The sequence below is a fragment of the Chiloscyllium punctatum genome, chromosome 24 (genome assembly GCF_047496795.1).
Source record: "Chiloscyllium punctatum isolate Juve2018m chromosome 24, sChiPun1.3, whole genome shotgun sequence".
NCBI lineage: Eukaryota > Metazoa > Chordata > Chondrichthyes > Orectolobiformes > Hemiscylliidae > Chiloscyllium > Chiloscyllium punctatum.
Genome location: NC_092762.1, coordinates 79,701,525 through 79,725,209, shown reverse-complemented (window position 1 = coordinate 79,725,209; position 23,685 = coordinate 79,701,525). Strand labels below are relative to the sequence as shown.

The following is a 23,685-nucleotide window of genomic DNA, read 5'->3' as shown; positions in this document are numbered from 1 at the left end:
TAAAAAGACATCACTTTTACAGGGTCTGGCAACACATGTAGGGCAGACTCAGTGGGCACGGCAGATTTCTGCCTCGGAAGGATACTGGTGAATCAGATGGGCCTTTAGAACAATTGATATAGTTTCATGGTTGCCATCATGAAGATAGCTTCCAATTCCAGACTTTATCAGCTGAATTTAAATTCTACCATTTGAAGTGATGGTCCTGTCTCCCCAAGGATTAACCTGGATTTCCAGCCCAGTGACATTACCATGACATCAACATCTCCAGCACAGTAGGGACAAGAGAAAGCAAGATGGGGAGAAAATATAAGCAAAAGAAAAATTTAAAAGTTAAATTAGAAATCCAGAATGCAAGGATTCTGCTGGAAAAATTTTAGTTAATCTTTGAGGTCCACATCAACAGACAACCCACCAACACTCACTATTCAGCTTAGCTGTGATGGTTCATCTGGAAGGGGGCTCTGGTGCTCATTGAAAACTTCTGAGGCAATTAAGAATAGGAGATGTTTTTAAAAAATAAAGTCAATGCCTTTTTCTCCCACCAAATATATTTATATCCATCTGACAACGATTTACTTTTTTAAAAGCATAAGTTATTCTATCAAATGATGACACCAAATCACAAACTTACACAAAAGGAATTGTTGCAGGAAGGTCAATTTCCATGTAACCTCAAAGCTGTCAAATCCTTTGGCAATGATAAAATTGAACTCATTCACGCTTGACATTTTAATTCCTGTATAGAAACACCTTGGAAGCCATTAATCTCCATCTGTGCTCATTTTCAGAGCAAGGTGTTCCTTACAAACACAGCATGATGTGGAAATATTAGACAGACATTTTAAAGCTCAAAACCAGGTGTGAAACAAGGGTAGTGGGAAAATCACTATATTCTGTTCACGGCTGAAAACGTTTTCCAATCTAATTTTTCTTCCAGACCTAAGCCCTCACTCAATCCATCCACTCTGAAGATGCCAAGTCTTGATTGTGTACAGATGCACAAACAAACAGTTGGCAGTCAAAACTAACTTCAGTTGACCAGTCTGCTCATGCGAATGACCCAAGTTCATGCTGAGTGTAGGCAGGGATACATTATGTTCATTTACCAATGAAGGGGCACTGCAGCAGCCTTCAATCTTAACCTCTAAGAGGCTTGCTAACATGGGTGGGAGCCAAGTGGAGAACAACAATCAAGCAGCAAGTTTAGCTACCCCCTCTGATGCAGGCACAGAGTGCAACACTCACTTCTCCACCCAACTCCACATAGACCAAAAATCACGCTGGGATTTTCCAGGTCTGACCAGTTCACATTTAGTCATGCTATTTCTCACTGAGTCACAGGGGGGTTTCTTCCACAATTCTGTTAAGACGTAAAGCCATTAATATGCCATCAGACAAAATGGACCATAACGGTGTTTATGTCATGCACAATCCTCCAACCATCTGACATTCTTTTCTCCCAAAAGCCAATAATCTAGCTTTCCTTTAAAGCATACCTATACGGTATATCTGCTTTTTTGTTCAAACTCACCTGCTCCTGGATCGTGGATGTTGCTAGTTATGCCAACATGCATTGTCCCTCCCCAAGAAGATGGGGGTGAGCTCTTTTCTTGAACTGTTTTAGTCTCTCTAGTGTAGGGAGAGGATAGTGCTTTTAGGAAGTCATCACAATTTTGACTCAGCAACAGTGAAGGAACTAACAGTGATATAGTTTCAAGGGGCCATGACGGCGAGGCTTGGAGGATAGTTTGCAGGTGCCAATATCTGCTGTCATCCTTCTAGGTGGTAGAGGTTGCAGGTTTTTGAAGGTGCCTTGCTGAGCAACTCCTTAATATTTTAAAAGTTATGCACGGACTGCAAAGTTCAACGTGCTGCAACTTCACTAGCACAATAACATGGGGTCACAGTTTGAGAAGAAGAGGTAAGCCATTCAGGACTACGATAAGGAAGAATCCCTTCGCTCAGAGTTGTGATCCTGTGAAATTCTCTACCACAGAAAGCTTTTGGGGCCAGTTCATTACATATATTCAAGGAGGATCAAGGGGTATGGAGAGAAAATGGGAGTGAGATAGTGAAATTACATGATCATATTGAACGGTGATGCAGACTCCAGGGGCCAAGTGGCCTGTTCCTATTTTCTATGGTTTCCTTTTGCAGTACGCTGACCACAAAGCCCACATTATGGCCATTGTAAATTTGAGCACACATACGCAGGAGTTAAATTCCACAACTCCACTCCCTTGTCCCAAATCTATACAAGCTCCAGTTGGAACAGGCCACATCTGGGACATAAGACAAAGTCCAACGGAAACCAAATCAACTAGACAAAAACAAATGAAAGATAGTTACTTTCGTGTCCCATGCTGTCCACTTACCTATGAGGCTTCTTTCTCTTCAACATGTTCACATGAATTCTCGTAACTCTGCAACAGAATAGATAAGAAAACATTACTTTAAAGCAAAAATTCTAGTCCTGCACAGCATACACATTCAGTACAAGCTACAACAGCTGTGTTTACTCTTTCATATTGGCCCAGCTTAAAATCCTAAACTTGATTTTTCAATTCTTGCCAGTAATGGTTCCAAACTCACAGCCAAGGATCCAAACCATTCGTCTACACTTTGAAGTAGAATAAAATGTGAGATAAGGCAGTGGGGTGGAGGAGCGTGGATGTTTAAAAACATATTACAGAAGTTCAAAGATAAAAAAGTTTTTGTTCATGCAGTGTAAAGTTTACAACTGAAAGCTCAGATCTGACCACACCAAATTTAGTATAAAACAAACTCTAGCTATGACTCAAAATATCATTAAAGTAATACAGGGAGCTCCAGAATTCTCTGCTCCCAGCCAAAAAAAGAAAACAATTCCGGTTGCTTGCACTTCCTGGTTGATATGAAATCTATGGAACAATTTAAACTTTGTTTGTTTTACAAACAGAGCCAAGTAAAATAGGAATAGTACATGTGAAGTTACTGTGAAATTTCCATGGTAATGCTCCAGCTGCTCACCTTCCAGTCTGAGATACTTTAAATCAACCTGTTCAGGAGTGTTTTGGCTGGAATGAGTGTGATCTGAACCTGCGCCTTCCAACTCAGAAGAGGGACAAGAGTCCTCACCTTATGGACATATACAAGGCATTGCCTGGCAGGACACTTGGTGAGTCCTCATCCTGTTACATAGCACAGTGCTGTTGATAGTGAGGTTGGTGGTCTCAGTCTACAGTCTGATATTGATCAGCTGATAAATCCAGCAGAGGAATGGCAGATGGAATTTAATCCCAATAAGTGCGAGATGTTGTTATTTTGGGATGTCTAATGAGGGAAGGTTATACACAATGAATGACAGGTCCCTGGGGAATACTGAGGAACAAAGGGTGTACAAATCCATAGATCCCAGAAGGTGGCAGTATGAGTAAACAGGGTGGTGAAGGCAGCATAAGGAGCATGGAAGTCTTGTTACAACTTTATGAATTATGCAAGATCAAAATTCGAAATTTCATTCTTTCAATTCCCCCTTCTGAAAATGTCTCAAGACAGGACAGATAATGGAAGTTCCAATGTTATTTATGGATGAATACAAGAATTAAAGATACCAGAGGGAAATTTAAATTTTGCATATGTGGCACTCATTAACTTTTCACTGTCTAACACAAAATATGTGCTTTTGAAACAGTTTACTAGCTACTAGAGTAGAGAACTTCTGCATAAATCTTGTTCTTTAGTTCCAGCCTTTAACAGTTTTGTCAAAATGTTAACATTTCCTTAACCTGCAGATGCAAACAGACCAGCTGTGCATTCAAACAGTTCCTGTTTTGATCGTTTATTTTGATTTCCAACATTTATAGACCATTTTTCATAAATCGCAGGCACACTGTGGCTTTAGGTGCATAACATTTGTGGGAGGTTCTGCAGCTATACGCCAAAGACATAAGAGATAACACCTTCCAAGCCTCCATCAGCTATACAAAGCTAGATCTATACATCTGTACAAAGATAGTGACACAAAAATTCTTTACAATAGTAATCACCCTAAGTCACATACCATTGTTATTTATGCTTCGATCTCCCATTCCCGAGAATGCTAAGACAAAATCCTGAAAACTCATGATAATTTATGCTGAAAAGAAATAGTAACTGCCTCCCAACAGCAGAGTGATGTCGGATGACAAGTTTGCACAGGCATTTTCCAGTATAAATATGGTTGTTAAAAATAATGGAAAAATTTTAAAAGGTTAATTATATTTTAAAATGAGAACTGAATCAAATTTGCATGTGCCCATTTCCCACTTGGTAACTTTCAAAAAAGTGACTAGTTTTTTTTCAATTTCCAACCCCACGATTTTAAGCCCACATTGATGCTTTATTCCCTCCATTCACAATCCCAATATTATTTTAATAATCTCTATACTCTCACATTTCTTTAAAAAGGGAGGAGAAGCTACAAGGATTGCTGTGATTTATTGAAATAGTGATGAAATAATTCAACAGTAACTTTCAAAACGGGATTCTGACAAATACTTGGAGAGGAAACGTTTGGTCAATGGAAAAAAAAAGAGTGGGGTTATAGGATTAAATGGACAACTTTTTTGAAGAGCCAGAGGAACGATGGGACAAAAGGCTCTGTGCTGTGTGAACCAATGATGTCAGAATGTCACTTTCAGACAAACTACAATGTCTCCAAGACAACAGATATCACAGCACATGCCCTTCCTTTCAATAAGACTCTCACTTGTCATGGCAGGTGTACTAGTTAAGAGGTGTGAGAAACAAAAAAAAAAGAGGCATGTCCAATCATACTTAAAGAGTGTCATGTGCAAAATGTTTGGGAAGGTGAAAAACCAGTCACTTCTTTCTAACCTCAAGATCTGCCTCAAGACTAGAAACTAATGACTGACCACAAAGCACAGCAGTTGGGTGAGCTGACCTCGAAGAACAAAGTCACACTTATTCCACTAACAAAAAGAAAAGACAGCCATGATTAGCATTTAAATAGTGCTATTCATGACTGTCAAACATCCCAAATTACCATTATAACTAATGAGGTTTAATTTGAAGTGCAGTCTTTCTTGTAAAATAGGAAATGATGAACAGAAATGCGATAACGATCAAACAGTCTGCTTTAGTTTAGCATCAGCTTTGGCTCAGCTAGTGACACTCATTTTCCAGTCAGAAGGTTGTGGGTTCATGCCACCCTCGAATTGAGGGACAACTGGAGGAGGATGTCTAGTCAGGATCATGATTTTCTGCTGCACTGCCTTCACGTAGTTGATTTTCTCCTAAATGCCCCGACATATTGTCCCCTTTACAAATGATCCTAATGAGAAACTCAATGAGCAAGTTATGGTATGTTGCCTACACTGAATCTTCAGAGTTTAAAAAATCATGATACTGGATCCAACAGGTTTATTTGGACAGTTCTGCTCCACAACCACCTGATGAAGAGGCAGCACCTCGAAAACTAGTGCTTCCAAATAGACCTGCTGAATGATAACCTGGGTTGTGAGATTTTTACCTTTGCCCACATCTGTCCAACACCGGCACCTCCGGTAGCCGGAGTGCCAGCAAATTCGTTATGATCCAAACTAACTTTACAGAGCGAGTAGGCCACGCATGTTAATTCAGCAAAGTTGGTCACAGCTGTTGTGAGTGGAAGAAATATATACAAGGAGCACATGTTCCATTTTATAAAAAAAATCACTCCACAACTGGCAACCAAGTTTTCAGTCACTCATAAAAGAAACCTGGCATTTGAAAACATGAGTTTAATGGCAACCACATAACCCATTTAAAAACTCATCTGGTTAATTAATTCTCATTTAGAGAAAAAAATCTGCCATCCCTCACTGGTCTGGCCTATAAATGAGTCCAGACCCACTATAAAAAGGTGCTTGACTCTTAACTGTCCTCTGCAATGGGAAAGCAAGCCATTTAGATCAAGGGCAGTCAGAGTCAGGCAACAAATGCATTGAGTTAGACCCCAACTACCACCCCCTGAGAAAAGGAACAGGAAGTGACTGCACCACAGGAAATAACATCACCAACCCAAAGAAACCCAAACCTATAAATAGAAAGCAGGAATTCTCGGCATTCCTTCGCCGGAGGCCCACTGAAGATGATACCTAGTAGGATAACAAAACTTCTGGAAATGAACCTTGCAGCTCAGCAAGCAAACCTACATCCAAAACCGAAACCTGAGTTACAAATCTTCTCAAAACTCGATAAAATGTTTGCAAGGTCAGTGACACCTAGACTCCATGAAAACACAAAAAGACATGAAGCTCCCTCGAAAAACTTACTATCGCTCTCTTTGAAACCCAGCACTTTCATCAAGTTTTTAGTCACCTGTCCTTACACTGTGTTGAAATTTGTTTAGAACCAGTCTTGCGAGGCACCTTAGAATGCTCAAGGCATAACGTAACTGCAAATTGTTATTGCTGTTGTGATGACAACAGACCGTGTCAGTGAGAAATCAGAAAGCACTCCCACCACCATCTTATTTGGGGGCATACTGCAATTTCCAACTTTTGCCTCATCATTCTATTCTCTCCTTTTCTCCATTTAACAAGGCCGCCAATTCCAGATCAGTATCTATCATGGTTCAGTTAATATAGATCATTCTGATATAATGCATGCTCCTTCAATGAAAATTGGCTATAACGCAATTGGCGAACTGTGGACGTTGTCTGGATAACAAACTTTCTACCCCGAATGGGTATGATGACTTTCTATTAGTGTTCTTCTACAGCACAATTCTCTATGGCAGTTTTCCGTAGTGCAACTTTCTATAGCAGGAGGTTACAGAGGAACACAACTGTTGTGTTATAGCAGAACAACCTGCAAGTGCAAAACATATGCAGTGAACTAAAAAGGAGAGCAGGCAGCTCCTAAACTTGACTGAAGGTTAAGTTAATCTTAGCAAAGCGATCTCAGTGTACCTGGACATCAACACACAGGTGAAGCAATGATTGACAAATACACAGAGGAACTTCGATTATGTGAATATCGAATTATCCGGCAAGATTGCACGGTCCTGATGCTTGGTTAAACTATATCATCCGGCATTCAATTACCCGGAATTTGATTAACTGAACAAAATACTCCCCACCTGGGTCCTTCGGATAATCAAGGTTCCTCTGTACAAGAGTACAGGATGGCCATTCAGCGCTTCTAGCCCACCTCATTATTCAATAAGATCATACGGGAGTTATATCCTAACTCCATCCATTTGCCTTGGCTCAATATCTCTTAACAACATAGCTTTTAGAAGGGGTCGTGGTGTAGTGGATGTTCCTGTGAACCCAGACCTTTTGGCCCAGAGCTCAAGTCCCACTTGCTTTGAGGTGTGTCACGATGTGCCCAGACAGGTCGATTAAAAAAATAATTCCACTACTTGTGGGAGTGTATTCCACCTGGTGAAGAACTGCTTCCCAAATTCTCCCTTGAAATGATTGTAGTTTGGAGTCAAGTGTGAATGGAGAATCAAGTGTGATCATCCGACAAGTTTACAAAGATCCACTTAGTCATCACCGATGTAGTTGGGCTCACACGAGTAGCTGTCAGCACCATCAGCATCTGGGACTGCAACAGAACCTGTGCAAGTGTAATACATCACAAGAGCATACATTCATCAAATCCTTAACTATTTAGCCTATCAAGGCCTGTACCAACCCTCCAAAGAGCACCACACCTAGAACCAGCTGCCTACCCTACCCCATAACTGTGCATTAACAATGACTAATCCAGTTGGCCTGCACATCTTTGCAGAGTCTTGGGACAATGTAGCATAACCAATCCACGTAAACTGCACATCTTTGGACTGTTGGAGGAAATCAGAGACCCTGACGGAAACCCACACAGATAATCACTCAAGGTTGGAATTGAACTTGGATCCCTGGCCGTGAGAGGCAGCATTGCTAACCACAGAGGACATGGCATAATAGGTTTCTGAAAGGGGCAAGGTAAAAAGCACACTGCACAGAAAAGGGTATTGGAAATTTGGAACTCTCCACTCCAACTAAATACTACTAAGGCAGACGGTCAATGGCAAATATCAAAACTGGGATATTTTGGATAATTTGGTAGGCAAGAAAATCAAGGATTATATAGCTAAGGTAGATGAATGAAATTATGATAAACATCAACCATCATCTAACAAAAAAAGCAGAATGGTTTCAAGACCCTACATGTGTTCCTAAAGTAATGGGATTAAGACGTTAATAGCAGTAACTGTTAATCAGTTTACTGTTATAGAGTCACAGATGTGCAGCATGGAAACAGACCCTTCAGTCCAACCCGTCCATGCCAACCAGATATCCCAACCCAATCTAGCCCCACCTGCCAGCACCCAGCCCATATCCCTCCAAACCCTTCTTATTCATAGACCCATTCAAATGCCTTTTAAATGTTGCAATTGTACCAGCCTCCACCACTTCCTCTGGCAGCTCATTCCATACACATACCACCCTCTGTGTGAAAAAGTTGCCCCTTAGGTCTCTTTTATATCTTTCCCCTCTCACCCTAAACCTATGCCCTCTAGTTCTGGACTCCCCCACCCTAGGGAAAAGTCTATTTATCTGATCCATGCCCCTCATGAATTTGTAAAAATCTATAAAGGTCACCCCTCAGCCTCCGACACTCCAGGGAAAAACAGCTCCAGCCTGCTCAGCCTCTCCCTATAGCTCAAATCCTCCAACCCTGGCAACATCCTTGTAAATCTTTTCCGAACCCTTTCAAGTTTCACAACATCTTTCTAATAGGAAGGAGACCAGAATTGCACGCAATATTCCAACAGTGGCCTAACCAATGTCCTGTATAGCCGAATGTGGCCTCCCAACTCCTGTACTCAATACTCTGACCAATAAACGAAAGCATACTAAATGTCATCTTCACTATCCTATCTACCCGTGACTCCATTTTCAAGGAGCTATGAACCTGCACTCCCAGGTCTCTTTGTTCAGCAACACTCCCTAGGACCTTACTATTAAATGTATAAGTCCTGCTAAGATTTGCTTTCCCAAAATGCAGCACCTCAGTTGTCAGAATTAAACTCCATCTGCCACTTTCTCAGCCCACTGGCCCATCTAATCAAGATCCCATTGTAATCTGAGATAACCTACTTCATTGTCCACTACACCCCCAATTTTGGTGTCATCTGCAAACTTACAAACTATACCTCTTACGCTCACATCCAAATAAAAAAAAATACTGTTCGCCAAGAGTTAAGAAAATTAAAACTTACAGCTACACTCAGTGCTTTGGAGGGATGAGGAGGATGAACAGCAAAGTCAAGATTTGCATTCAAGTCAAGTATCTGCTGCTGGCAACCACTATGTGGAAGCTAGATTGACACTGCATGTTACAGGGCCTTATAGGCTATTGTGGCTGTATTGGGTCTTTGGAAAACCCAACTAATTAGCCCCTTCCCCCAATTTACAGTTGCCCCTTCAAGGTTAACGTCCAATCCCATATGAATATTATTGAATGTACTAATCGTTTATGCAGCACGTCCCAAATCAAAACAGCTCACTGAAGAAAACAAGTTTGCATCTCCCTTCTAGTTGTTTTGCTAATTATCTTAAATCTGCACCTCTGATTACAAACTCTTCCAGTCAGTTCAAACTGGTTTTTGTTATTTACTCTATCAAAACGCTTCATTATGTTGATGTTGCTCAGGGAATAACTGTGCTCTAAATTAATGCTCTCTGTAGTTGCATATGCAACCAATATTCATCACTCAGCCTGATATATGAAGAACACCCAGTTGAGGGAGGAAGGAAGCAGAGATTGGTCGACAGCCATGGAACTGTTGCAATTTTATTTATGTAGTGTTTTTAAACATAATAAAAAAAAGTCCTCTACTGTGCACTGAAGGAGCATTAAAAAGCAAAATTAGAGAAAGTCATTTGGCAAAATGCTTGATGAAAAACTTGGTCAAAGGGGTTGATCTTAAGAAACACCTTGAAGGAAGGGAGAGGCAAAGTGTTTCAGAATTCAGGGTGGGAATTCCAGAGTTAGACGAAGACAATCATAGCAACAGTCACATCTTCAGGAAACAAAAGGAGAAAATTCAAGTGCTTGTGATTTTTTAAAAAAATAACCATTTCAAAATGACAAAGGCTGAATTGTTGTTATGCCTGATTGCTAGATCTAATGCTGGACATATAAACAGAAATATTGAATGATTCTAAGAAAAGGAAGGATGTGCAAATACAAAATGTCCACTGGACTACAATACCTTGCTTGGGGCCAAATCAGACTTTTTCCCCCTCATTTTCCCATTAAAAGCACATACAGAGGAGAATTCTGATTTTCATATGAAATAGACACAGAGGCACTGGAAAAGGTGCAAATAAAATGACAATGGTACCAGGTCAGAGTAGTTAATAGGATGCAATCTATTCCATAATTTGTGGTGAGGAACAGATATACTACAAATTGTTGTTGGACAGTTTGCGTCAATCCACTGCCAGCTTTGCAAAAATGGTACTTAGTCCCTAATTTCCTGATGAAGTTCAAGAAGTTGGATTTGCACATGAACGGTCAACTAAACTTAAATGTAAAAAGTCAGGACTGGTACTTCATTACTGTAGCTGATCAAAGTTTGGGAGAAGATTTGTAGCTAGAGTGCTCGTTGTTGTGGTTCTGTTCGCCGAGCTGGGAATTTGTCTTGCAAACGGATCGTCCCCTGTCTAGGTGACATCCTCAGTGCTTGGGAGCCTCCTGTGAAGCACTTCTGTGCTGTTTCCTCCGGCATTTATAGTGGCCTGTCTCTGCCGCTTCCGGTTGTCAGTTCCAGCTGTCCGTTGTAGTGGCCGGTATATTGGGTCCAGGTCAATGTGTTTGTTGATAGAGTCTGTGGATGAGTGCCAGGCCTCTAGGAATTCCCTGGCTGTTCTCTGTTTGGCTTGCCCTATAATGGTGGTGTTGTCCCAGTCGAATTCATGTTGCTTGTCATCTGTGTGTCTGGCTAGTAGCCACGAAATGACACGACCAGCTATCCTTAGTAGACACACACACAGATGACAAGCAACATGAATTCGACTGGGACAACACTACCATTATCGGACAAGCCAAACAGAGAACAGCCAGGGAATTCCTAGAGGCATGGCACTCATCCACAGATTCAAATCAATAAGCACATCGATCTGGACCCAATATACCCACCACTGCAACGGACAGCTGGAACTGACAACCGGAAGCGGCAGAGACAGGCCACTATAAATGCCAGAGGAAACATCACAGAAGCGCTTCACAGGAGGCTCCCAAGCACTGAGGATGTCACCTAGACAGGGGACGAAACGTTTGCAAGACAAATTCCCAGCTCAGCGAACAGAACCACAACACTGTAGCTGATAGACGCTGCCAATTAATCTCCTTAAAAAAAAAGGAAGGGAATAATTTACACCCATTCCTGCACATGGAAAAAAGTGTGGTTATTTTTAAATGACAAATGTAAAGTGTAATTAATTTTCACATTTTCCTTAGTTTTTACTCTCTTGGGGCGATATCTTTCTTTTGCTCTCCATTTGTTTCTGTAGCAGATTTGACTCCATTGCAGCCCTTTTCCTTTCACACAACTTCTCTGTTCCTTGCTCAGTTCATAATGCTCTCTCGTTAAGGAGACAGATACAAAAGATGCCTCCAGCTCGTAGGTGATTCTATGAGAATCTTCCTTGGGTAGCTATGCTGCCACCAAATCCTTCTTGTCACGTCAAGTCCATGGGGTTTACTAGCATTATTGTCTAATCCTTCACTTAAGTATGTCCCCTCTGCTGAAGACTTAAGTAACAAGTTTGCTTGTTACATACTGACTAAAATAATAAATTACAGTATCTTAGACTGTTTAACTGCATCAAACTTGGCAAAAGGCATGGGTATCTCCTAAGAGAGACCAGGCTACCCTTGGTTATTTACAGTAGGGATAAGACTCAAACTGGAACAAGACTTTCAGACAACCACAAAAAAAATGTGGTTGCTGGACATCCGAAACAAAAACAAATTTCTGGAGAAACTCACGTCTGGCAGGATCTATGGACAGAAGGCAGAGTTAAATGTTTCATTTTGAAAGAGGTTCGTCAACTCCAAAGAAGAGTCATTGGACTGGAAACATTAACTCTGATTTCTCCAGCAATATCTGTCTTTGTTTCCATCAGATAACTAAAACTGACAAGCATCTCTAGTGAACAACAGTCACCTCCTAGCGAGTGGAATTAAACAGGCTTCAGAGATAACACTTTCAGGCTACCTGTCTTGGACAACAGACCGTCAGCTGTGTTGCTTTCAGGTGCCCTGTTGACCTCACTATGATACTATTAGTTCTCATGTCCAAGGGAAACATTATTCAATTGAAAGAAGGGTGAAGAAAAATGTCTGACTGACAGAGCAGTGGTGAATGATGACGACTCTTATAAAGTCTGAACTATTAGGAGTGATCACATCCTATTGTTTGCCAGAAAATCTTTTTACCCTACAGTAACTTTAAAAAAAACAAAAGTTTTATTTTCATGTAATATGGGCATCACTAGCTAGGCTATGAACTGCTGCCCTTCAATTGGCATTTGTGTGCCATTTTGAATCATTGCAGTCAGCCAATCGGTAAGGACATTCACAGCGCCACTGGGAAGAAAGGAAACTTCAGAATGTTGACACAATGACAGTGAAGTAGTAGCAATGCAGTTCTAAGTCAGGGTGTGTATCAGTGGTCGAGGGAGGAAGTGTTTAAGATAATGGTGGAGATGCTGATCGTGCAGAGGGCTTTGCCTTGGATAGTCTTGGGCTTCTTAAGCATTTTTAGAGCTCCATCCATGCAGGTAAGTGGATGAGTACAACATCACATACTTTGTGTCTTGCAGATGGTGGATAGGCATCAGGGAGTCAGGTGGTGAGTGACTCACCAAAGTATTCCCAACCTGCTATTGTAGGCATTACCATTTACATGGCTCACCTGGTTCAGCTTCTGGTCAATGACGAGCCTCAGGATGTTGATAGTGGGAAATTCAGTGACACTTTGAATGTACTGGGGAGACAGTTAATTTCTAAATGTGAAGATGCCTATTGGCTGACATTCATGAGTCACTAATGTTACTCATCAGCGGAAGCCTGAAAAATGAAGAAATTCAGCATGTCCATAACCACAGAACATTACAGTGCAGTACAGGCCCTACCGCCCTCAATGTTGTGCCAACCTATCATACCAATCTGAAGCCCATCTAACCTATACTATTCCATGTACGTCCATATGCTTGTCCAATGACGACTTAAGTGTACTTAAAGTTGGCAAATCTACTTCCGTTGCAGGCAAAGCATTCCATACCCTTACTCCAACAGTCTCCAACTTTACAGATGCACCATAAAATATTTTCTATATAGATACATCATGGCTTGGTGCAGCAACTACGATGCCCAGGACTGAGAGAAACTATGGAGTTGTGAACACAGTCCAGTCCATCACGCAAGCCAACCTTCCATATATTGACTCAATCTATACTTCACGCTGCCTCAGAAAGACAGCCAAAGACCCCTCCCACCCTGGTTATAATCTCTTCCATCAGGAAGAGACAAAAGCTTAAACATACACGCCAACAGGTTCAAGTACAGCTTCTTTCTCGCAGTTATTAGACTGCTGATGGACCTCTCATATCTTCCTTTCTGTGCACCTTCTCTGCTGCCATACCTTTGTATTCCTCACTCAGTTCTATCACCCTATGATCAGAGTGATAATCAGCCTGTACTGCACGCAAAACAAAAACATTTCACTGTACCTAGGCACATTAGATTAGATTAGATTACTTACAGTGTGGAAACAGGCCCTTCGGCCCAACAAGTCCACACCGCCCCGCCGAAGCGTAAGCCACCCATACCCCTACATTTACATCTACCCCTTACCTAACACTACGGGCAATTTAGCATGGCCAATTCACCTGACCTGCACATCTTTGGACTGTGGGAGGAAACCGGAGCACCCGGAGGAAACCCACGCAGACACAGGGAGAACGTGCAAACTCCACACAGTCAGTCGCCTGAGGCGGGAATTGAACCCGGGTCTCCGGCGCTGTGAGGCAGCAGTGCTAACCACTGTGCCACCATGCCGCCCACATGTGACAATAATAAATCAAATCAAATGCATGAATGATGTCCATACCCTGCTACACATTGGCACACAGACAGCTTCATTATCTGAGGTATGACCATCTCCTGTGACTTTAGGATAAAGAAAATGGCCAGTACAACAAAGAAATCTACCTTGAGGTTATTGCGAAGGGGATACTTGCATATTGTCCACTGGTGAGCAGAGTGCATCTTAAAACAAGTCATGTCTTTCAATGCCAATGAGTTGCACCTGCTCAGGGGAAAATCAGGCCTCACATCTCTTCAATCGTAACAAATATTTCCATGTGCTACAATTCAACTGCAACGTCTGCAAACTGACCTCTCTAAACATAACTGCCATTTACATATCATTTCCTGCTCTTTGTTCAGCTTTCTCCCACAAAGCCCATTCTCACTATCCACTGTTCTTCACCCAAGTTTACATTCCTAAGCTTGAAAATTAACACTCAGTGACAGCTTATGACCTCATGTCAACCCTCAGAACCGAAAGGATGCAACATTTTTCATAGATAAGCCATTACACGGAGGTGGATTCAGTGCATTCCCTGAATTACAGCACATTTAGCCAACTAATTCATGCTGCTTCTCTCTACAGCAATCCTGTTCAATTCATTGCCATGATCCATCCCTAAAGCCTGCAAATTTACTTCACTGTCAAGTGTCAATCCACATTCTTTTGAGATGGTTGATAATGTGTACTTCCAACACCCTCATAGCAGATAGAATTCAGGCCACTGTTAATCACTGCATAAAGACGCTCCTCCTCTTAATCCCCTACACCTCTTGGCTAAAACAGTAAATCTGTCACACAATTCCCCCCCAACTGCCCAACCCCCTTCCGCCAGTTCTTATACTAACTAATATAGTCAGTTTTCATTTACTAAACTCATGGTTACCTTTTCAATCAAGTCAAGGAGAACAACACTACGATCTCTATCCTAAACTTGTAGTTCAAACGCTCATCCCTGGAACTGTTCTGGTAAATCCTCACGGAGTCCTCTCAAACATAATCATATCCTTGCTAAGGTGTGCCTTCAGTTCTGAACACCAATACTTGACCTCTGGTTTCTTGAGGGGTTACAACACAATCCATATCATTAAAGGGGTTACTGTATGTATTAAAAGCAGACAGCACAGGGAAACTTGCAATCACCTGGGCTTGCTCTGATACCTCATTTTGCCTTCAACTTTTATGCATATAATTGTTTCTTGCAAAATTAAGTCGCGAGCTTCTCTACTATTGCACAGCCCACCAATACAGAGCTTGTCTTGTACTAACAATGTTGTACTGTTTATCCCATTATACTGTCTGTATCACTGATGCAGATGCCATTCTCTCAGTGATTCCTCAGGGCAGTATTTATACAAAAGCATTGCCACTGGAGCAACCTTCAATTACTCAACTTTCAGGGCATTACCTGTTGTTTTTAAAACTAAAAGATGGCCTTTATTTCCTACTGAATTTCTTTTGGCATTCGGAAATATTTCAATTAGCAACACACTTTGTAACCTGACCCAACTGCTGCGTTGTTGATAACATAATTATTTTTTCCCTAGCTCCATTATAAACTCATTAGATACTTAGGACAACTTGTATAAACCAGAATGGGGAGGCGAGGGGGAGCGGAGGAAGGATGAGAGCTTTGCATAATTCTTGACAGAGATAGTGCTGTCTGTGGATCAGTCATCCAACTACAAAACATTCTTACTCAAGCCCACGAGGACAAGTCTGGCTACCATCCTACCTTTTATCAAGATCCAAAAACAGATTAATTTGAGTATCATCTCAGTACCGTTGGTGGCTGTTTTTTTTTTGGCTGTGCACAAAATGGTTGCTACAAATACCTGTACAAGACTAAGGCACATCAGAGCAATACCATATAGCACTGTGCAACCTGCCAGACTAACAAAGTTATTTCTCCTCCCCCCCCGCACCCCGAGATCGGTGGAATGCGGATTCCAAACACAAAGTCCCACTGCCAGTATCAGCAATCGGCAAAATTACTGCTTCAATTATAACCAAGCACCAGAATTGGCCTCAGCATCTTTGGTCTTAGTGGGATTGGTATAAAATCGAGTTACTGCTACAGATAGGCATCTGTGGATTTTTCTTTTGATTTTACTCATTCACGGGATGAGGGCATCACTGGATAGGTCAGCATTTATTGCCCATCACAGAGAGCAGTTCAGAGTCAAACACATTGCTGTGGGTCTGAGTTGCATGCAGTCCAAACCAGGTAAGGATGGCAGTGTTTTTTCCCCTAAAAGGACATTAGTGAACAGATGTATTTTTTTTTGACAATCAATGGATTTATGGTCATCATTAGACTCTTAATGCGGTGTTTTAGTGAATTCAAATTCCACCACCTGCCCAGGCAGGATTTGAATCCTGGATCTCTGGGTTAACAGTCCAGAAAAGATACCACTAAGTCATCACCTCCTCGATTTCCATCTGGAAGCACATCTTGGGTGTAACTAGCATTGCGACCAGCTGTGGTCCCCCCCCCACACATGTTCACAATGGGCAAAGGGTGTCCTGGGAGGCTGCGGATTCCATTCAGAAGTCACCACAGCCCAGAGAGGAATGTGGTGAAAGGTGTTTATTAATATAATATTGGATTTCAAAATAGAGGCCATTGGGTCTTGGTTCCACGTTTTCCTTCCTAAATAAAACCAAGTTCAAAATGTTTTGTCAGAAAGACGATTACCGAGCCCTGCAGTGTTCACGGAAAGGCATTTATACTGTTGGGTTTATAACAGCTGGAGTAAAAAGGTGCTTTGTTACCAGTTCAGAAGAGGATGTGATTGTGCATTTTTTAAAAAGTTCAGTTCAGAAGACACAGTGAGAAACTTAGAAGTTTAGTTTCTCTCCTTGGAGATCAGGGCAGTTCAAGAGACAAGTCACCTCAGCAGAAGGGTTTAGTTTGTGAATCTTCAAAACCAAAGTCTAGGTAGAAATCTGCAAGTTTTTAGAACAAAGCAAGTTTAGGCTCTCAGATTTGTGATAAGTTAATGGTAGCAGACCTTGAAAAGACACATGGAAAGTGGAAACAATTCAATGGCAGAGATACTGTAGGGAGTCAGTTATGTAAAATCTTACAGTGGAGGTGGGGTGTAACATCCCTGAACTCGAGACATTGTAACCATGTATCTTCAGCAACAGGACAAAATTTTACTGTGTTCAACATCTAAATTGCTTGATTTTTAACTTATTCTTATTTGCAATAAACTTCTGTTCTGTTGTTAAAAGAAATTCTGCAGTCTTATGTGATTGACTACCATGTTAATTAACTCTTGAAAAGAAAAACATATGATTGATCATATCAAGTTTCAATCTGGGATCGGTTTTGCCCAGCAGTAAGGCGGCATTGACTTCTCCACTTCCTGATGAGAATGTGTATAGGGTGTAAGCAGGTAGGGAAGGAGTCAAGTTTTGAGTTTGGTGAAATAAAAAAAAAGGTTCAGCTAAGCATGACTCAGATCACATAAGAACTTGCAGTAAACAGTGAGCTGCTGAAGGCAAGGGTAGTGGGTTAACAAGGTGGAGAAGTGTTCATTATGTAAAGCCATATAACAAGATGAAGCAGCATTCAGTATGCAAAGTCAGTTAACAAGGTGAAAGTTATTCATTGCACAACAACAGATGGCTTAATCTTTACTCTTGACACTCACTGATTGTAACAGTCATCCAATCAACACATATGTTGCCTTATCTGGATGTTTCTCCCTGTAAACGGCTATGTAGTTCAGTAAGAAACTACTGTTTGAGAGAAGACAGAGAACACATGCCCTTGTGCACATGGGCAATCGTTCTCTCTCCCTCCAGGGCCCGGAATAAAGATGAAGGAGGTAAAACTATATTGTGTCTGAGTGTTTTGCTTCGACTGAGGCAGGAATGGGACAACACCGATGCTGCCTGGCTTGCTGTGGTTCTTCTAGCCCCTTACTTGTCTACTCAGGAGTAACATAAGCTGGGATCATAAAAGGAATGAGAAATTGGAGGCTTGGGAAAAAGGAACTCTCAATAAAAGTACAATGCTGGAAACCTGCGTTGAAAGTTAGCAGGGAAACTCATTACACTGTTTGCAGCTCTGATGGAAGTTATTGAACCAAAACATTACAGCATATGCTTGTATAAAAATGGAGTTTGAAACCAAACTTTTTTTTTAAATGTAGGGTCTGAAATACATGAGCAATTTTTTTTAAGAGGGGTTGAAATCTACTCTCTATTGTATCGCTACCCAATGGGTTGTCAGTACATGAGCTGGTTGTACAGTTGCCCGATCAGTGACCGGTCCTGCCAACTCTGCTCCAAAACTAGTGCAAAACGAACTACACTTAAGTAGTGATCTCCACGGAGAAAAACATTCATTAGCATCAAATGCAGATGCAGGAAACTGCTCATGTGCCAGAAGCCTATCATTCCAGTTCTGGCTTTCTGTCACAATTCAAAATTGTTTTCCTTCACAAGATTGGTACACCACCCAGGACTTTAAAATCTGCAATCACTGATTTTCTTGCTCACTTCAGAACAGGGATTTGGATTGATCCATGAAAATGTAAGAGCTCATTGTGGAGATTTTTGCTAACATATGTTATAAATTCATTCCCAACGGTGGCCGTTTGGTCATTTGTTATTAAGAATCTACTTGATGAGTTTCTCCAGAGTTTAATATTAATCTCCAAAATTTCAGTGTCTCCTGATAATCTCTTGAAACCTGAATCTGAGGTGCCATAAAATTATTGGCGTTAAAATCCTAAATTGGAACTGGGCTTAGAATCTTGATGTCGCATTGATACCCATGGAGAGCAAGCTTGGCAAGAATAGAGTGCACTCCAGTGAGGTGGCACACCTCAATAGATAGTGTTAATACATCGTGACAAGAGGAGATTAATTTTGATTAAATAGATTTACACCACGGAGAGCTAGGATTTACTACCTGTCCGTCCAAAGAATTTAAATAGAAATTATGGGTCAACCGTACACAATATTGACTCAGAGTCATAGAGTCAGAGATGTACAGCACGCAAACAGACCCTTCGGTCCAACCCGTCCATGCCAACCAGATATCCCAACCCAATCTAGTCCCACCTGCCAGCACCCGGCCGATATCCCTCCAAACCCTTCCTATTCATATACCCATCCAAATGCCTCTTAAAATGTTGCAATGACATTAGCCTCCACCACTCCCTCTGGCAGTTCATTCCATACACGTACCACCCTGTGTGAAAAAGTTGTCCCTTAGGTCTCTTTTATATCTTTCCCCTCTCACCCTAAACCTAAGCCCTCTAGTTCTGGACTCCCTGACCCTAGGGAAAAGACCATGTCTATTTACCCTATCCATACCTCTCAAATTTTGTATACCTCTAAAGGTCACCCTGCAGCTTCTGACACTCCAGGGAAAACAGCCCCAGCCTGTTCAGCCTCTCCCTATAGCTCAAATCCTTCAATCCTGGCAACATCCTTGTAAATCTTTTCTGAACCCTTTCAAGTTTCACAATATCTTTCTGATAGGAAGGAGACCAGAATTGCACGCAATATTCTAACAGTGGCTTAACCAATATCCTTTTGTAGCCGCAACATGACCTCCCAACTCCTGTACTCATTCCATACACATACCACCCTCCGCGCGAAGAAGTTGCTTCTTAGGTCTCTTTTACATTAGCAAGCTTTGAGAAGATTTGCAGCTCAGGTTGAGGTTCTGGATGTAGGTTTGCTCGCTGAGCTGGAAGGTTCATTTCCAGCCATTCGTCACCCTATTAGGTAACATCTTCAGTGCACCTCTGGCGAAGCATTGTTGATGATTCCTGCTTTCTATTTAAATGCTTGGGTTTCTTTGGGTTGGTGATGTCATTTCCTGTTCTTTTTCTCAAGAGGAATTAGATGGGGTCTAACTCGATGTGTTTGTTGATTAGAGTTTTGGTTGGAATGCCATGCTTCTAGGAATTCTCATGCATGCCTGTTTGACTTGTCCTAGGATGGATGTGTTGTCCCAGTCGAAGTGGTGCACTTCCTCATCTGTATGTGATGATACTCGTGAGAGGGGGTCATGTCCTTTTGTGGCCAGTTGATGTTCATGTATCCTGGTGGCTAGTTTTCTGCCTGTTTGTCCAATGTAGTGTTTGTTACAGTCCTTGCACAGTGTTTTGTAAATGACATTAATTTTGCTTGTTGTCTGTATAGGGTCTTCCAAGTTCATTAGCTGTTGTCTTAAGTGTGTTGGTGGGTTTGTGGGTTACCATGATGCCAAGGGGTCCGAGTAGTCTGGCAGTCATTTCTGCGATGTCTTTGATGTAGGGGAGAGAGGCTAGGGTTTCTGGACGTGTTTTGTCTGAATGTTGTGTTTGTTGCTGAGAAAAACAAAGAAAAAAAAACAAACAAAAAAAAAAATTCGGCAGACTGTGTTCATTGGGTACCCGTTCATTTTGCATAGGTGATTTTCCTCTGCTCTGCGTAGTTCCTCTGTGCTGCAGTGTGCGTTGGCTCGTTGAAATAATGTTCTGATGCAGCTTCATTTTTATATCTTTTATACCTTTCCCCTCTCACCCTAAACCTATGCCCTCTACTTCTGGACTCCCGTAGCCCAGGGAAAAAAAAATCTTTGTCTGTTTACCCTATGCATGCCCCTCATGATTTTATAAACCTCTAAGGTCACCTCTCAGCCTCCAATGCTACATGGAAAACAGCCCTAGCCTAGTCAACCTCTTCCCATAGCTCAAATTCTCTAACCCTGGCAACATCCTTGTAAATCTTTTCTGAATCCTTTCAAGTTTCAAAACATCTTTCTGATAGAAAGGAGATCAGAACTGCACACAATATTCCAAAAGCGGCCTAACCAATGTGCTGTAGAGCTGCAAAATGACCTCCCAACTCCTGTACTCAATACTCTGACCAATAAAGGAAAACATACCAAACACCTTCTTCACTATCCTATCTACCTGTGACTCCACTTCCAAGGAGCTATGAACCTGCATTCCAAGGTCTCTTTGTTCAGCAACACTCCCTTTTCTGAACCCTTAAGTTTCACAACATCTTTCTAATAAGGAGACCAGAATCTCACGTACTCAAGAATACACAGGAACTTTGCACCTGTCTCCAGGGATCGTATGGTCGACTGAGTGTTTCTGGAATTGTGTCCTTATTGAAGGGATTGAGATCCAGTGAGAACTACAGTACAGCAGTAGAGTGTTGGGATATGAAGCATCTTTACATTCTATTCTATCAAGTCACAATGACAAACTGACCTCCAGGAGTGACTGACCTAGATTTATATTAATTTTCAGTTGTAATCTCCTGGAGGCCTATCAGTGGCCAATTTTACACACAAACAAGATTGGAAACAGATTCAGAAAAGAGCGATTGGACAGCAGACCAGACACATCACTGACACCAATGACAATTCTTCAGTTAGAATGCAGAGCCTGGGAACAATTTGCTGTACTAGCTCAGTTACTATCACAAAACAATAAAAATGGCATTTCAGAAGGAAAACAGGGCAGGTTGTAGGTTCCAGCGAGTCTAGTAAATTTTTATTTCCACTGCTCGAGAATTATCCAAATGGGGGACGAAGTTAAGATGTTTCAAAGGTGATCATAAACTGATATGAATGATACCACAACCGAGGGGTTATACCTGGAAAAAAAAGAGGAATTTCTTGCTTTTGAAAAAAAAAGTGATCTTTAAATTAGAAAGGGATTTGGTAGAGTAGACAGAGAATTGGTTATGGAGGCAACAAAAATACTTGACATAATGTAATCATTATTAAATCCATACAGAGATTCAGAAGAGAAGGTCATTTCCAGAGCATATGGGAATCAGAGTCACAGAGATGTACAGCACAGAAAGAGATGCTTTGGTCCAACTCGTCCATGCTGACCAGAAATCCTAATCAAATCTAGTCCCATTTGCCTGCATTTAGGCAGTATCTCTCTAAACCCTTCCGATTCATATACCCATCCAGATGTCTTTTAAATGTTGTAATTGTATCAGCCTCCACCACTTCCTCTGGCAGCTCATTGCATACACGCACCACCCTCGATAAAATGTTGCCCCTCAGATGCCTTTTAAATCTTTCCCCTCTCATCCTAAACCTACTGTATGCCCTCTAATTTTGGACGAGTCCTATTTAAGAGGAGATTGCATAAATCAATAATGATATGGAAATGGGTTAGAGAAGAGTAAGGAAAATAAAAACACTGACACATTCCAGTGGAATTGGCAGGTCCCCTGCGGTGCACTAAATCCTATATAATTCACACGTTAGCAAAATCTAACAAGTTCTACAATGATGTGCCTTAACAAGGAGAAAACAGACAATGAGGAAACTGAGGGACATAACCAGGAAAGAGCCATGCATGAATGACAAGAGCTGAAGTACCTACATAATTAGTCAGTATACAAAGGACCACAAGAGCCCTTGTGACACACTACTAGTGTCCCTACCTCTTGATCAAGAGATCTGGGTTCAAGTCCCACCTAAAAACAGTGTGTAATAACATCTACAAGATTAGATTAGATTCCCTACAGTGTGGAAACAGGCCCTTTGGCCCAAACAGTCCACACCGACCCTCTGAAGAGTAACCCACCCAGACCCATTCCCCTCTGACTGACGCACCTAACACAAGGGGCAATTTAACATGGCCAATCCACACATCTTTGGACTGTGAGAGGAAAGCGGAGGTCCCGCAAACTCCACAAAGACACACAGTCACCCAAGGCTGGAATCGAACCTGGGACCCTGGCAGTGTGAGGCAGCAGTGCTAAGCACTGAGCCACCACACCCCCCCTTCTCTCAACAGGTTGATTAGAAAATGTCTACAAAAGGATTACCCGCATCTTTCTTCATTGGACGGAGACACAATTGTTATAAGTAGCTCAAGGGGCATTCCTTGAGCACAAGGCAATGCAAAGAGACAGGTCTCCATAAAGAACCACAGCCAGTACTGGGGGTGAAGCTGTGCCATGGGTATCATTCCATACCATATTAGAGTCAACTGAGCTGATCAACAGTGTCCCCGATTGCAGACAAAGCTAGTGCACCATGGAGGTTAGACCAAGGGACTGGGAGGTGAAAACCAAATTAAATCCTTCACTGAAAATAAAGAACGACAATACACAGCAAGAACCAAGCAGCAACATATCGATGCAGATCAGAGTTTGAAAATAGAAATACAAATAGGTTTATGCATGGTTAGTTGCCTAGCTTGTTATGCACTCATCAGAACTCAAAATACACACGCTTGTCTAGACAATTTAAAAAGGAACATTTTTCCAAAACAGTGAAAATAAAATATGCTGCCAAAGATTTTGCCTTGCTTCCATCTGGACAAAATCACAAGAATAACAAATGTCAGAGAATCTTACAATTCTACCCTGATAAGTGCAAGACAAATAGTTTCACCAAAAAAGTCTCTTTTTTCCAGAATTACCCAAATTCTGTACTGCCAAGTATCTATTTCACATCGTGAAACAATGCAAAGCTGACCCTTGCTAAAAAAAAGCCGCCACAATCATTTTTAAAATCTGCCTGCATTCACCAAAGGTCCATTGGATCAAGAGAGGAGGAGGATCGG

The 23,685-nt window shown here is 41.6% G+C and overlaps 1 protein-coding gene across 2 annotated transcripts in view; it reads right to left on the bottom strand.

Annotated features, from left to right (window-relative positions):
- Positions 1 to 23,685, bottom strand: part of LOC140494732 (spindlin-Z-like) — a 100,573-nt gene that overhangs the window by 49,045 nt on the left and 27,843 nt on the right. For both annotated transcript variants that reach the window (XM_072594273.1, XM_072594272.1), the window contains exon 2: positions 2,379 to 2,426. In XM_072594273.1, coding sequence (XP_072450374.1) covers positions 2,379 to 2,404 — 26 coding nt within the window. In that variant the 5' untranslated portion in view covers positions 2,405 to 2,426. The remainder of the gene's footprint in view (positions 1 to 2,378; positions 2,427 to 23,685) is intronic.